This window comes from Parasteatoda tepidariorum, chromosome 3 (genome assembly GCF_982258835.1).
Source record: "Parasteatoda tepidariorum strain Cologne lab strain chromosome 3, Ptep-v5.0, whole genome shotgun sequence".
NCBI lineage: Eukaryota > Metazoa > Arthropoda > Arachnida > Araneae > Theridiidae > Parasteatoda > Parasteatoda tepidariorum.
The window spans coordinates 58,868,563-58,884,736 of record NC_141757.1 but is presented as its reverse complement, the minus strand read 5'-3'; the positions used below and the strand labels follow the sequence as shown (position 1 = coordinate 58,884,736).

The following is a 16,174-nucleotide window of genomic DNA, read 5'->3' as shown; positions in this document are numbered from 1 at the left end:
GTTGCCATAGATTACCATAGGCTTCTCTATGGCAAATTTTCCTAAGGGATATCATTGTAAAATAAGCAATTTTACATGACAAAATTCAAAATTTGATCTAAATCAGTTAAATAGTTTCTCAAAAATTGAATTTTAACAATACCAATTCTATGAAATTCAATTTTTCGGGAATCATTCGACCAATTTGCTCATATGTAATATTTTCCTATGTAAATACTTTAAATACTTTAAACGTTAATACTTTATGCTTTAAAATAAAGTGAAGAATTACGTAACTTACAATTCAATGTTTTTCGACTATTATTAAATACAATTATAAATATTTATTAGAGTCTCTTCTTTTGCATGGAATTCCTCAAACGAATTCCATAGTTGTTTGCAAAAGCTGTTCAATTCGCTTCAAAAGTTCTCAAGATATAGGGAAATACACAAAAAGTTAAATTAACATTAAGATATAGCTCTATTGATCAAAATATAGGAACATGCTTCCCAGATTGCGGTCAGAAATCCGGATCTGTAAAAGAAAAGTTCTGTTTTATTAGGGAAAGTACGCTTTTGTATCTGATTTTGTAAGTTGAAATATCATTTGCACTTATTAATTAGAACATTCACCCTTTCGAACCTGTAAGATTGAGTTCTAGAACGTGAAGATCTGATCATATTAGACCAAAAGTTATATAAGGTGGTCCGTTTTCTCTTTTTTACGTTCTGTACTTTTTTCACTAACTTTATTTTTCTGCTAATTTTAGTGATTCTAAAAACAACTTACAATATCAGCAATTAAATATTCAAACTATGCTAGTTTTTCTTCAAATTTTTACTTGAAACGGTTGTATAATAATATAAATAGATATTTTTTTATGATTGATTAAATTCGTACATTCTGCAAACAAAATAAAATAAATGCTACTAAAATACCACATTTTATAAAACTTTTGTGCTTGGCAAAAAAAGGGTTAAATTGCAAGTATATGCATGAGAATAAGATGAAAAAAATCTAAAATACTTTGACATCTGACTAATGCCCCTACTGTGAAGACTCAATCTAGAAAAAAATATTGTTATTATTGGAAAATTCTATACCAGAGTTACATATCATTTCAAAGGCAACTTTTCATGCTACATTTTCATGCTAAGTTTGAATGCTAAGTTTCAATTTTTATGGCATTTTATTACTCTTTATTTTTTTATTGGAATATGAGCGCATGATATGTAATTCTCTTAGCCAAATTACATGTCATTGTTACCCAAATTACGCTCCGAGAAGAGGCAGATTAATTTAATAAAATTTTCATTAAATAAATAAATTTTCATTATTATATTAATAGGTAATCTTTAAATAAATATGTTTGATTTGCTAAAAAGGAGGAATTTTTTAATCCTAAAAATATAGGAATAGGAAAATGAAGGAAATATAGGATCCTGATATTTCGTAATAGGGATAAGCCATGATTCCTAACATGCATTTCATGTTACTTGCTGTTATTTGTTTTTAAAAATTAATTTTGATTTGTAATTTTATTTTCATTTTTTTAACCGTTTAAACAATATTAGTTTCCTATCTTGTTAGTGATACATACTGAAAATAAAAAACTATTTTAAATAAAATATTTTGTTATAATATGGTGGCATTCAAAAATGTAGTAATATCTGAAAAATATTTAATTCTTCATATATATATATATATCATTATAATATTTATAAAATTTAGTTGAAAACTGCAAATTACTAGTAAGCTTAACTATGTATCTTTTCAAGAAATTTTAATACTGCACGAAGGAGAAAATTCTGGTAAAATTACCATACTGTAGGATAATGGCATTTCTGATAAAAATGACCATTGTTCTGGTTAATAATACCTAAGCAAATGGTATTTAATATAACCGACGTTGAACAGTCAACCCAAATTTGACCTTACGACTACCAGTATTCAACTCCGTAGACTTGTAATTTTGAATCCAATCCAGAAAACAAGGTATTTCTTGGATCAGTACCCCCAGAGGTATTGATTTGTTACGGAATCGGAGGACTTTATGACCCTGACAGATTTAGCGTGCACCAGTCACCATTTAATGCACGGAAATTCTTCGGTCGGCTAGATTTGAACTCCCATTCCCACGAACACGAGTCTGGTGCCCTACAGATTAGTCTATCCCGGCCTAAATATATGGCATTTAAAGAATTCCGTTGGTAATTTTCTCGTTCATATGATAACGGTCTACCGAAGATTCTAATTTTCAAAATTATAGTTTTCAATATTGCACACTTAGTAAAAAATACAAAACTGAAAATTAAATTTAACCGAAAAAATGATTTCAATGTCATGCTCTAAGGCAGGGATCCCCAACCCTATGCCCGCGGGCGCCCGTCGATCGGTCTAGGTGCGCCCGCTGCTTGTACCCAACGATAAAATACAATATTTCAGTTTTCCATTTTCCCATATGCAAAAATTAATGCGGTTAATTACTACAATTGTTACACGTAATGATAATTATCGAAATAGTTAACTTAATTCTAGCAGCTCCTTTGCAACTTCGACTTTTCAAGGCACTGTTACGAAATCCTGCTGATGCTGACTTCATTTTACATACTGAAGTACGCTGGCTCAGTCAAGGCAAAGTGCTTGATAGATTTATACATTTATTCGAAGAAATAAAAGATTATCTTACAGCCAAAAATCAAATATTTTTAGAACTAACAGATTCTCTCTGGCTAGGAGATTTGTCTTTCGTAACAGACCTAATTGAAAAACTAAATAATTTAAACTTGGAGCTGCAGGGAAAAGACAAATATTATAGCAAGAATGAGAAGGCTATACACTCGTTCAGAACGAAGTTAGTTTTCTGGATATCACATTTGAAAATAAAGTCTCTTTTGCATTTTCCAAACATGAAAAAAATGATAGGTGACAGTGAATCTGTCTTGTTAACATTTGTCATCAACCTCCAATTGCTTCAAGATCAATTTGAAAATCGCTTTTAACAATTTAATATCATCGAGCCTATGGTCACCTTTTCTGTAAATCCTTTTACCATCAAATATACGTAACCAAAATAGCAACATGCATTTCAGAATGTCTTCAAGTTAGGCGAGAAGAAGTGGAGATAGAAATTTTGGATCTTCGGAATGACATTATCCTCAAATCGATTATATCAGATGAGAAATTCTGGAATATAGTTGACAGAAATAATTTTCCATTCTTAAAAAGAGCAACATATAAAGTAAACTAGTTTTGTGGTTTTACATACGTTTGGGAATCATTGCTTTCGACAATGAATTCAAAATATAGATCCCGATTTACAGATGAACACCTTGACGATTGCTTGCAAGTAGGAATTTCATCATGTTCTCCCAATTATGAAGCGATGGCCAGTGAAATGCAATGACAAAGATCACATTGACTGTATTTTATAAATAGTTTTAATACTTCGCATGTTTTGCAAGCAATTCAGTAATCATTTATTTTACACAAGCATATTAATACTAATTATATTCATATGATAAATAAATTTTTAAAATTAAATTTTGTGTGCGCTATATGTAGTGTTTGTATTATTACCTATGTCTAGCAACTATAAATTTATCTTAAAAAAATAAGTGGTGCCCGCCATTCAACCGATATTCTGGTATTTACTCTTAGGTACAAAAAGGTTGGGGACCCCTGCTCTAAGGTATCATAATAAAATTTCCAAATGTTACCACATTTATGAATTTTTTTACATATTATAAAACTTAGTTTTATAGTTAATTTATCAAAATTATTAAAAAAAATCTTAGTAAAAATTACTTTGCTTTATAGTGTTCTTTTACAGCCAGATATGCCTTAAGTTTTACCATATTCTTATAATTTTTACCAAACTTATTTCTCACTGTGGGTATATCATATATTACTATATGTCAGAAGTGTATAAATAATAATTGAGTGTACTCATAGTACACACGCAAGTGAACGCATAGTCTTTACGTACGGGGCAAATGAAAGACGATTGCACTGCTCCAAAATGTCGAAATAAACAGGTGTAATACATTCTAACTACGGAAAATTCGCTAACTCTTGTTGTATCTCGCAACTAACTTCAAAGTGCCATTCCCCGAATAGTTGAATTCCGATTCAACTATTCAAATACTTAAATCACTCATCAAATAACAGCCGCAGTAATGATATTTCAATATTAATCACTTAAATACCTTTTGATAGCAGAAAATGTATGCAGATGCTCCTGTTTTGCGTATTTGTAATTTGTTATTACAGCATAGTGTAAATAGTTTGTTTTGCAACATTCAATTTAAGAAAGCAATAATGGATAATTCCATGCTTATTTATGCATAAAATTTTATAAGAATCACACATATATTTTGGGACAAGTAAGCGTTATGGTAGTTGCTCTTGTGATGCCCTAGAAGTAATAGAGCAATAAGTAACAGAAGTAATAAGTAACAAAATAGTAAAATCCCATTTTTCAGTCCTTTTGTCTACGCTGTTAAAAAAATTCCAGAAGTAAAAATAGCCCTTAATTAATGATTATATCTGAAAATAATATGCTGCATTTAAAATTAGAGACTCAAATACTAACAAAAGCAAAAAATATTGAAATAAAAATCAGTTTGAAAAAAATATATATTAAAAGTTTAAAGTAAAGCACATTCATTTAAGGAGAAACGGAATTTTGATCTTTGAAAGTAATGATAAAGTTATATATTTTTTTATAAACATATACACACTTTAAGATGAGCGCCAAAATTTGTCGAAATAAAGATATTAAGGAAAGCGAAAAAACTCTAAAGCAATATCTCTTTTTATTTTTTTATTCCAAGAATTTCTGGTTGAAAAAAAAACCGAAAGAGCCCAACTTTTTTCTTACTTTCCACCTAGAAAATGTTAGTTCTATTCTGTTGTAGTTCTTAATGTCCAATCTTGCTCGTGGTCAGATTGACCAAATGGCTTTGTATAAAGCGTAATATCAAGTCATAGAAATGACCAGCTATTTTTGAAAAAGGTTATTTTCCTTCGTAGCGATTCTTTTTTGCTTACTTTAGGCGATATTTTTGCTAAGAAAATGATTTGGATTTGTTGTAAGGGGTAAGAAAGTTGGAAAAAAGTCATTACAGCTTACTTTTTCGTCTTCGCTACTTTTCTTTATTCGAAATTGAATGTGTCTTTGGGGATTAGACCAACTTTTGACTACTTGAAAGTAACACTTTAATCTTTTTTTTTCTCCGCTCAATGTAGATTGCTCACTTCAGAAATGCCGTAATAACTGCAATATACTTTCAAAGTAACGCAATAAATTTGCTTAGAATTTAATTTCAGAATATTTATTGCATTCGTCAGTACATTCATGGCATTCTTTCTACATATAATTTGATGACTTTTTTCTAAGTTCTATGTTATGTATGTCAAGTCAATATTCATTGTATCTGCCTTTTCATCACATGAATTATAATGTTTTAGAATTTGATATAAGTGAGTAAAACACACTTATTTTAGATGATTGATCTTTTATTAAAAACTAGCTGAATCCAGGTTTTCCGTTCGGGGTGAGAAAAGTAAACAATCAGAGGCTGAACAACACTACAGAATTATGCGCATAAGTTAAAGACAAAAAACAATTAATAAAGCTAAAATATATCCAATCCTTTTATTTATTTATTTATTATTATTTGTTGCCCTTCCCGAAGACTTTACGCTATTAGATTTAGCAACACTCGTTTTTAGTAGACCATCTCCTCAAAATGAATATTAACTATATTTAAGATCATTTGTCGCAATGCTGTTACTCCTGTTCATGATATTTAAAATGCTTAATAATCAAGAAATTTTCTTCTATACTTAAATATTCGAGGGACCGTAAAAACTTATTTATCTATAATTAAAAATGCGCAGTATTGGTACGGTTTAAATAGGCACCAAATTTACTTATAAAATATTTTGAACCTTATTAGTATGTTTGGTAGCCATTAAAACTACATCAATTACCATATACCAGTAGTGCCAAATATAGCTAAGCATAATTGGCGTCAATAATAGTGTGATAGTTTTTTTTTACATTTTTCTTAAACGAATTAATATCTTTTCTCTATCAAGTTAGTTGCTTAACACAAACGAATATTTTTTTATTTCAATTAGTACTTATTACCATATCATCATTGGTCTTAAAAATAACGATTTTTTATTGTCACCTAAATGAATTTTTGCCATTTCTCCATTATTTTTGGTTTTTAGTACATAGCTTACTTTCGTTTTATTTCAGTTAGTACTTATTACAAAAATTGAGCATCATTGACGTCAAAAATAGTATGATGATATTTTACTCTTCTCCTAAAAGGACTTGTACCATTTCTATACTAATTTTGCTTTTTCAATTAGTACCTATTACTAATAATAAGTAAGGATCATTGGCATCAATAGTTAAATGATTTCTTTAAATTAGGTGATTTCTTTTCATAATTAAATAAAAGTTGATCAACTTCGTGATTTAAAATATTACTTGAATATAAGTCACAGCTTTAAATGCCAAATATATTTACTAATGAAAAAGCAGACTTTTCATATATGAAGAGGTTTCTGTTGCCCTTATAAAGCTCAATAAATATTACTAAGTTAAATTGATTTAAGATTCAAATGCTACTGTAACTGAAACTAGCATAATGTTTCTTGCCTGATAAAAAATTTTAAATTTAAATTTTTATTTACAGCATTAGTTTATTTAGCAAACCTTTGATAATTATACACTATAAGAATTTTGATTCCAAAATTATGGTAAAATAACAGGCGGCATCCGGTCCATCCAATTAAGAGTAAAGTTTATGGTAAAAAGCATTTTTTAGCAAAACGGTTTGGAAACCGTAAACGACAAGTATGGTTAAAAACCCATGAATGCAGAATTGTACGGTTTTTCAACCATTACCAACTATCATGGTTTCAAAACTGTAAAAAGCATTTTAACTGAATGATGGGTACAGTTTAGCTACTTTATGGTGCTATCATCTGTGCGAATAAGGGTATCGTATTCCAATGATAATGTGTTCAAGAAAATGGAGACATTTTGTGACGTCAACGCTGTGACGTTAACCCCCATTCTGTCCGTCATGAGACCAACAGATTAGCCTCCTCTGCTGTAATATGGGCCAACCTGCAAGGAACTAACTGGCTCCATTTATTGGACCTAGCTGATGCGATAAACTTCTGGTTGTTTAACCGTATTGGGTGAAAGCAGCTAAAAAACTGTTTTTCTCATAGTTAACAGTTTGAATACCATTTTATTTATGTTTATTTGACTAGTTTGTTTAAATATAGTAAAATAACAATTAAATAAATTATCATTTAAAAATTTTTTTCCAAGAAATTTCTAACATCGCGAATAACTATAAATGTATTTAAACTTGTTCATCGCATCATACTGTGTCACTAACTGTTTGCAACATATGCTAAGTTAAATTCTTTAAAAATATTTTAAACGGATATTTAATGTCTTTTTTGCAATGAATAATCTAAATATTTCGCTGCTTTATTCCAAGTAAGTTATTTTTTCCTAAAATTAAATGTCTGGGATGTTTTGTGCAGAGGCTTTTGAGCTTAATCATCAATCTCTGTAATTCAAAAGGATGATTGATGATAGGAGAAAATGCATTCACTAATATGAGGCGTAGATTTGAACTTGTATGTTTAACATTTTTGAGATAACGGATTTTAGTTATAACAAAAAAAAGAAATATATCGTTTATGCAAGAGTTTCATTTAAAAGAAAAATAGATTGAATGCACGATTTATTATTTTTATACGATAAAGAAATACGTATTAGTCTTTGAATGCTTTCAGAATTTCGTTTAAATTAAATACGAAATATTCAATATAAAGAGTGTATTACTTCTGCTCGAAATATAACGAATGCTTGAAAATACTCTATAAATGTAATCATTTATAAAAAAATGTATGCATTGAGCATTGAGAAAAAAAGTATGTACAAAACTTCTAAAATATGGTAAAATTTAACGTGATTCTGACTCTATGGGATCACCAAAAAGTATAGTAATTTTTACCAGGGGTTTACGTATGAAATTAGTATTAAAATACTGTTTCATAAAGTGTAATAAATGTTTTTAATTTTATCACGATACTTTAGAGCATGGCATAAAAGTAATTTATTCGGTCAAATTGTCTTTTCAGTTTTGTATAATTTAATAGTGATAAAAATGACTACAAATTTGAAAGTCATAAGTTCTGGTGAAAAGTTGTAACATGAATTAAAAAATTACCAAATTAATGGGTTTAAATACCTGTATATTTTGGTTTTATTAACCGGAATTATGACTTTTCCTTTCTAAATGTCATTATCATAGATTACGGTAATTGACTTTTCTCTATACACCGCTCAAAAAATAAACATTATTTTGCTTTTAACGCTTTTCATAATTTACCTTATGGATGGAGCTACTAGACCTAAGCATTTTATATTTGGATACGAAAATACAAGCTAATTAAAATGTGATTAAAATTTTAATTGGGATGTTACAAAATTATGACTAAATTAAAAAGTTTTTTTAACAATGTTAGACAATGCTATACATATTTTAATTAAAAGTTTTTTTTATTTTTTAAATTTCAAAAGAGATTATATCTGAATTTATAATTTTGTTGAAAAATTATAAATTTCTTTTGTTTAAATCCATTTAATTAAGATACAATTAAGTACGTGGAACCCCAGTCAATAAATAAAATTAGTAGCTATGGATATACTAATGAAAAATAATACTAATAAACTACAAACTGCTTCGATCACATTTAATGTGAAGAGTAAATTTTATTCAGTTATCATTATATGATTAATAGAATTAAAATTATATTAAATTAAATTAATTTACGTCAAACATTTGAATTCGTTGGTCTGCACTGTTGGAATTTTAATTTAAAATTATGGTTAAATAACCAGCAGCAGTATGTTCATCTAATTAACCGTAAAATTTACAGCGAAGAACATTTTTTTTGCTATTACGGTTTTGACACAGTTAACAATAAGTTTGGTTAAAAAAACATGAATACAAAGCTATTCAATTGTTTTACCAATTATAATTAGAATGGTTTCAGTGCTATAATAATGAGAGTGTCGATCTCCAACAGTTCATGATCACAAATTGGAGAGTACAGAACACTGGAAACTTTCTATGTCTGGAAAGGAATAAAGGAAATATTACGGTGTAAATACCGTGATTCGAACCCTCGCTCTGTTAGTCATGAGATTGACAGATTAGCTGTCTCGGCTTTAATATGTATGCATCTTAAAGGAACTGACTAACTTCATAAGTCGGCGCTATAAAATTCTGGTTGCTTAGCCGTATTAAGTGATAGCAGTTAATAACCGATTTTTCAGAGTTAACAGTTTGAATACTATCTCATTTAGAATTATTTGACTGTTTTATTTGAATAAAGGTAAAATAACAATTAAATAAATTGTTATTTAAACATTTTTTCAGATAAATTTCTAACAGCATGGAGTGGCATTTAGACTAGTTCTGAAATTGTTTTTAGTAAATGCAAAGGCTTAAAATGAATAAAGTTCACTGAAAAGTTTGAAAAAGAACTAAAGTTTTTGAAAAAGAACTTATAAGAGTTGAGAATGGTTATCAGGGAAATATAATTCAATATTCTAGAATTTAATCTTTTTATACAGAAGTGAAAAGATTGATGAGAAATATCTGGATTTTTTTTATAAAAAGTGTATTATAATGTTCTTAGCATAATTTATTTTATACATTGTTATTGAAAGAAATTTTTTTTTCTTAAATATTCTCATTCTTTTTCAACGTTTTTACCTTAATTTATAAAACTGACCAAAATATAAAATAAATAATAGTTTGTTGCTTGATTTGAATACATAATGATAGGTGCTAAAACTCATAAATAGTTTTAAAAATTTTAAACTCTCAGAACCCCAGGGTTTTGTGGAACAACATTTGAGAGCCTCTGTTTTAACCCATTAATTTTCATCAATAAAAAGTGATTGTATATAAAATTTACTTAAATCAAAGAAATGGAAGTACACAATTTCTTTCCGTTTTCCACCGCTTTAGCTTTAAAAACGCACTGTTCTTTCACTTCAGATCCAAATTTAATTTCTTATATTATCTTATAATGTCGTGATTAACATCAAAACAGATTTCTACACAGTAAATTCTAATAAAGCAATAGTCCATTTAAAAGCACACTAGGTATAAATATTTTGTATGATTAAATGTTTCAAGTAGCTATATTTTGAAATCTTTCTAAAAAAAGAAACCTTTTGACAAAATTTGTCCAATTCGAAGTACTATAGATCACAGAAATCCATTAATCCGCTAACAGATCACAAAAATCCAGTTCTGAAAAACATCTCCACTGGAGAGAAAACACGTTTTATTCCATATTAAAAACAGATGCTATTGGCTTTATTTGTATCTCAGTTTTAAGCTTTTTCAAAATATTGTACAAATTATTCACTATTTTTATATTAACTCCATTGTATATTTTATTACTTTTTTGAGCCATGGGAGTAATGTATTTTATACTCAGCCGTAATTGTTCTTCATTTACATTGATGATAAAAAATTAAATATAAAACTAATTTTTTATGTTTTGGAATGCCCTAGAGATGAACTAGACCTGAAAAACATAACTTTAAAGAGTATCTTTCTTAATGTGACGTATAAAAATTACAACAATAAAGTAATTCAATCTCTCCAATACTTACAACCTAAAAAAAGTTATAAGGAACTTATGAAAATTAAAATTATACGCATAACGTTTCGAATTAAAATGTTGAAGAAAATTACATCAAAACTTTTTTTTACTTACCACGGACCTAATTATTACTATTTTAGCAATAAGTGTAACATAACAATAAGAGTAATACAATAAGTGTAACATATTAACAATTTTAGCAATAAGTGTGCTTGATTAAAAAAATCGATCTAATATTTTTTTTTTAATTTTTTTTTTCCGATCAAACCATGGAAAAAATCTACAGCCACTAATATTTCCACAAGTACTTTATATAATGTCTGTTGGCACAATTCCAGAAATCTAATTCCACGAATTCTAATCTTTAAAAAGAAAAATGGGATTATATATCTAATTTCGAATTGAATGCCCCAAATTTTACTGCCTTATCAAGAGGCACGCAATCAGCTCCTTCTTTACCACTTCATTTCAGTTCTCTTTATCATCTCTTTATTTTAGTAGATTGCATTGCTTCTTCTTGTTCGACCATTTTTATTTGTAAGATAAAAAAAAGTAGGAACATAAGAGATCCTCGAAAAGAAGAAAAAAAAGTTGAGTAGTCTCGATTCTTTTTGACGTAATGAGTGGTTTGCGATCACTTCATTAGACCGCCAAGATTAGACTTGCTCTGCAGTGGATCAATTCTTTATACCAAGCTTCGTATCTACTCTTCTCGGTTCATCTTCAATCATCCTTCTGAAGGAATCACCCGGATGAAGTCTCTTTGAAAAGTTGATTTCCTCACTACTAGCCAGTCTTGTGTAAATGTTGGGTTTCCTGTTTCTACTTCGTCTTCGTATTTTTCTATAAATCAATAGTGGCAGTCATTGTTGGTAGTGTTTATAGAAACTAATGAATGTCTTGGATTTGAAAAGTATTTTTTTTTTACTATCTCGGTTTAAAGTTTGAAATAGGAAATATTTTGCTGTAATCCATAATTTTTCTCATGTTCATTATGTGTCATTATTTGTTCGTCAAGTAGCGTATTCTCTTATTAATTTCAATGAACCTTCCTATTTTCAATTTTCCATCCGAAACATGCAAAATATGCATTAAGGTACCTCGATTTTAACAATTTAACACATTATCAATGAGTTTTGAAGCACTTTTCTTCTTAAAAGTTTTGCTTTAGGTACCTGAATTTCTGAATGTCCCATACTGGCTTTGAAATTTCGACTTTTGAAATAAAATTTTATATTTTTGCTAAACGCTGCATTACTTAATAACTCCTGACCACTTTAAAGTTTAGTTTTAAGATCCCCATTTATAAATAAAAAGAATTTTTCATTTATAATATTTCCAAAAACCAAGCAATTGCTTTGAAAATTTGAAATTTGTTCTTTAATTCTTGGAAGAGTTACTCCATTTTCTCTTAGTAGTTAGCTTTAGGAATGAAAAGCACTCGATTTCTCAAAAAATTTATTAATAAATATTTTTATTAATTTTTTTTTTATTAAAACAAGTTACTAGATAACATTAATAACCAAATTTAATAAATTATTTTGCATTAATGGGGAATTTTCTTTTTGCTTTCTTACACTTAATCAATAAATTATACGATAAACATAAGTTTTTTGATAATGCGAATTGCATTGATTTATAAATAGAAGATGGAATTAGGAATTAAAAACACCCGATCTCTCAAGCAATTTTTTCATAAATATTTTTGTTATATTTTTTTATTAAAACACGTTACTAGATGATATTAATAACCAAATTTAATAAATTATTTTGCATTAATGGGGAATTTTCTTTTTGCTTTCTTACACTTAATCAATAAATTATACTATAAACATAAGTTTTTTGATAATGCGAATTACATTGATTTATAAATAGAAGATGGAATTAGGAATGAAAAACACCCGATCTCTCAAACAATTTATTTATAAATATTTTTGTTATATTTTTTTATTAAAACACGTTACTAGATGATACTAATAACCAAATTTAATGAATTATTCTTCATTATTAGGGAATTTTCACTCTGCTTTCTTAGAGTTAATTAATAAATTATACGATAAACATAAGTTTTTTGCTAATGCAAATTGCATTGATTTATAAATAGAAAATGGAATTACAGTCACTCATAAATGATTGTAATTGAATTTTGATGTTCTGAAATCATTTTTAAACAGTGAAAGGTGTAAGAACGATTTATAGTTCAAGATGCTTGAAGTTGTAAATACGCACAAGCATATAAGAAATTTTGCTCTTCTTGAGAGCTGAGCTCAGTGGCAGAAGTCTTTTTGGTGTGAAGATGTTCTGAAATATTTTATTCTTGTTCATCAAAAGCTTGATATAAGAGCGAAAGTTTGATTTTTATTTAGTGACAAAGCATTTGTTTTTACAGAAAGAATAAAAAATATACGGACTGAAAATTCAAAAATTAAATGCATAATATTGGCTAAACAACACATCTTAAAAGTTACTTTCAAAGGTGAAATAAAATTGAGACAATTCGAAATATCCATAAATTTAAGCGAGGGATATTAATGATTTCAAATTACTTGCAAGGGATACTTTGTTTGACTTTTTCAAATGTAAAAATTTTTTAACATATAACTGGGGAAGCAAAGTGCCATTGGAGAAGTCCTAAGTGCCAAGGAGTCTCTTCGCCATCTGCTGAATAGCATAAATTTGATTGAAAAACAGCAAAGTTGTATAAAAATGGCCTTTCTGGAAATCTAAAAGATCAAGTACTAAAAATGTGTATGAAATCTCTTCGGGAGAAAAAGTTAGGAAAAAGGTGGTAAGATATTTTAAAAAAAGGAAAGAAAAGGAAATACAAAGTGAAACAGAAAAACTATGATGGAACATCATTATGTAACGTAGGCAGAACAGACGTCTACCTTTATTGGTCATGTGACACTAGTTACAGGACTCACAGCTTCCAAAGCCTTCGTTAATTACTGGTCTTGGCCCAAAACAATTAGCTCGAAGGATTTGATAGCTGCTGAGTTGATGCAGAAGATTAATTTTTAATGTAGAGTAATAATTTTCAAAGCAAATTTGGGGTAATAAAAATGTAATGAATGCAACGAATTTTTCTTATTCTTAATTGAGGATCTTAAAATTTATTTTTGAGAAGTCCCGAGTCTTAAAGTAAAGCTGTTTTAGCAAAAAAAATGTAATTTTGTATCAAAAAATTTCAAAGCGAGAGTGGGATATTTAAAAATTGTTCAAAATAAAAATTATTCTTTGTTTCTAATTAAAGAACATAAAAGGATACTTTTGAGGCATAAGTTGTTTTAAAATTCGAAAATTTTTCGATTATATCAAAATCAAGACACCGTAATATGCATGCCGCTCTATTATTAAAGTTGAATTCTGAGTCAATTATAGTATCCTAAGAAGTGTTTGACCAGTTTAAAAACTCAAGATTAAATTCAATAACTTATAAGTAATAATTTCAAGCTAGTATTGAAGTATTTTGTTTAGATAAATAAAAAAAAAATAAGTTATCTACGTGACCATCTTAGTTCAAGTCCTCGGGATAAAAAAAAGATCGACAACAGTTTTGTATTTATGGCGAAGGATTGATGAGTACCATTTATGTGAACATGAAATATCAGGGGTGTTGGAGGTTGTATTGGTATAGTGGACTAGTTGAAGAATATTGACTAAATGAAGATTGTGATAAAAACAGAAGATGACGAAAATAATACTTGAACCGGATCAGAATTAATAAAAAGCTTATATTTAATATATTTGCCGAGCTCGAGATACCACATATAAATATTATCCATAAGAATTTCAGTTGAATCAGTTTTACATAATATAATATTAATGAGGACAGGCCGTGGGAGACAAATCGCCCACGACCTGCCTAATCAAAAGCCAAATTAAAAAGTATATGTAATTTGTTCCCAACGGACACAGAAGCATGGGTAGGAGATCCAAAATTGGCGATTTAATAAATTATAACATAGCCAAAACAAAGCCAACCAACATATCAATATTGGGTTTAAAATAATACCCTGGCGATCACGAATCGCCAACAAATTTATGAGAATTATTACAACCTTGGCCAAAGAATACCTAAGGTTTGAATACCTTGTTTTTTGTTCGCCAAGATTACAACCATGCAACTGAAACATTTTTGCAGTTAGAAATTAGAATAAAAGTTATAAATAGATTTTTGTTTTGGATTAGTAATGAAATAAAAAGTATCCGTTATATTGATCTATAAGAGAAGAATAAATATTATATGTTCATGTTCGTTTTTAAAAGATTAAGTCTGTGATTTATTTTAAACATCATTCTATTAATAAAAATAGGCTTAAGTAATAAAAGATACTTTAAAGATAGGAAATAAATATGTAATGCCAATTGTGGCATCACAGTATTTATCGAAAAAGACACGCATTAAGATTTCGTTAAAGATTAAGGATTCTGTTTCATGTAACTCTTTACAACAGGGGAAATCATTATTTATTATTTTTCTAAATATGGCATATCGCTTTTTCTCCTGAGGTATTTCTTCGTATATAATTCTTCACACTTCATTTCCTTTATGTTAATCGCAGTTCTTATTTTAAACAAAATTGATGTACAAAATATGCTTTTAGCCTTAAAAAGTACTTTTCACCATATCAGATTGTTGTATTTTATGAATCCTTAGTGAGTACATTACAAATATTTTGGAGTAAAAAAATTTTTTATTTTCCAACTATGTTTATGTGCATAAGAACATTTAAAACCTGTATACAACGAGTATATTTTGTTCCTCAGGTGTCTAGAGTGCAGTGTGCCTAAAGAAGGGAGAAGGAAGGAGGGGTGAGAAATGTATGGGGCCGGCTGAGGGGGAGGAGGAGGATGGGATGGCTGTCCCTTCCCCTCGTCCTCTGTCTGACGGTGTTGGGCCAGTGCTGGGCTGTTTGTCGCCTTTCTGAACACACGTGTGACAACGGGCGCTGCATTGAATCTGGCCGATACTGCGACGGCAACGATGACTGTGGAGACTTGAGTGACGAACCATCCGCCTGCACAAGTCAGTTCCCTTCAACTAAATCAGAAACAAACAATGTTAATCTGTTCAAAATATTGCTTAGTATTGTATGTAAAAAATATCTATCTTAGATTGGTTGGTTTTGGTAATTAAATTAATAAAATCACTCTAATAAGAAAATTAAAGAGTTTTTGGAAGAATTCAGGTCTATTAATTTAATGCACAACATTAATTCTTAGATGCAAAATTAAAGTCTAAGTACAGTTTATCAATGGAAAAAATGCTCTGTAATAAAAGTTGAATACATATGATTTATTATAAAATAGTAGAAATGAAATGTTTTAACTTTTATATCATTTTGATTCGGTAATTTTATTCTTTAAAACCATTTATTCGGGGTAAAGATTTACTTCAGATTGATTTTTTTGTTGTGAATGAGCTTTCATGAAGTTTCCGGTTAAATATACGTAGTC

At 28.7% G+C, this 16,174-nt stretch overlaps 1 protein-coding gene across 1 annotated transcript in view; it reads left to right on the top strand.

Moving 5' to 3' along the window:
* Nucleotides 1–16,174, top strand: part of LOC107438938 (uncharacterized) — a 150,686-nt gene that overhangs the window by 124,884 nt on the left and 9,628 nt on the right. Inside the window, exon 4 of the mRNA XM_021147419.4 lies at nt 15,485–15,743. Within this exon, the coding sequence (XP_021003078.3) occupies nt 15,569–15,743 (175 nt within the window). The 5' untranslated portion in view covers nt 15,485–15,568. The remainder of the gene's footprint in view (nt 1–15,484; nt 15,744–16,174) is intronic.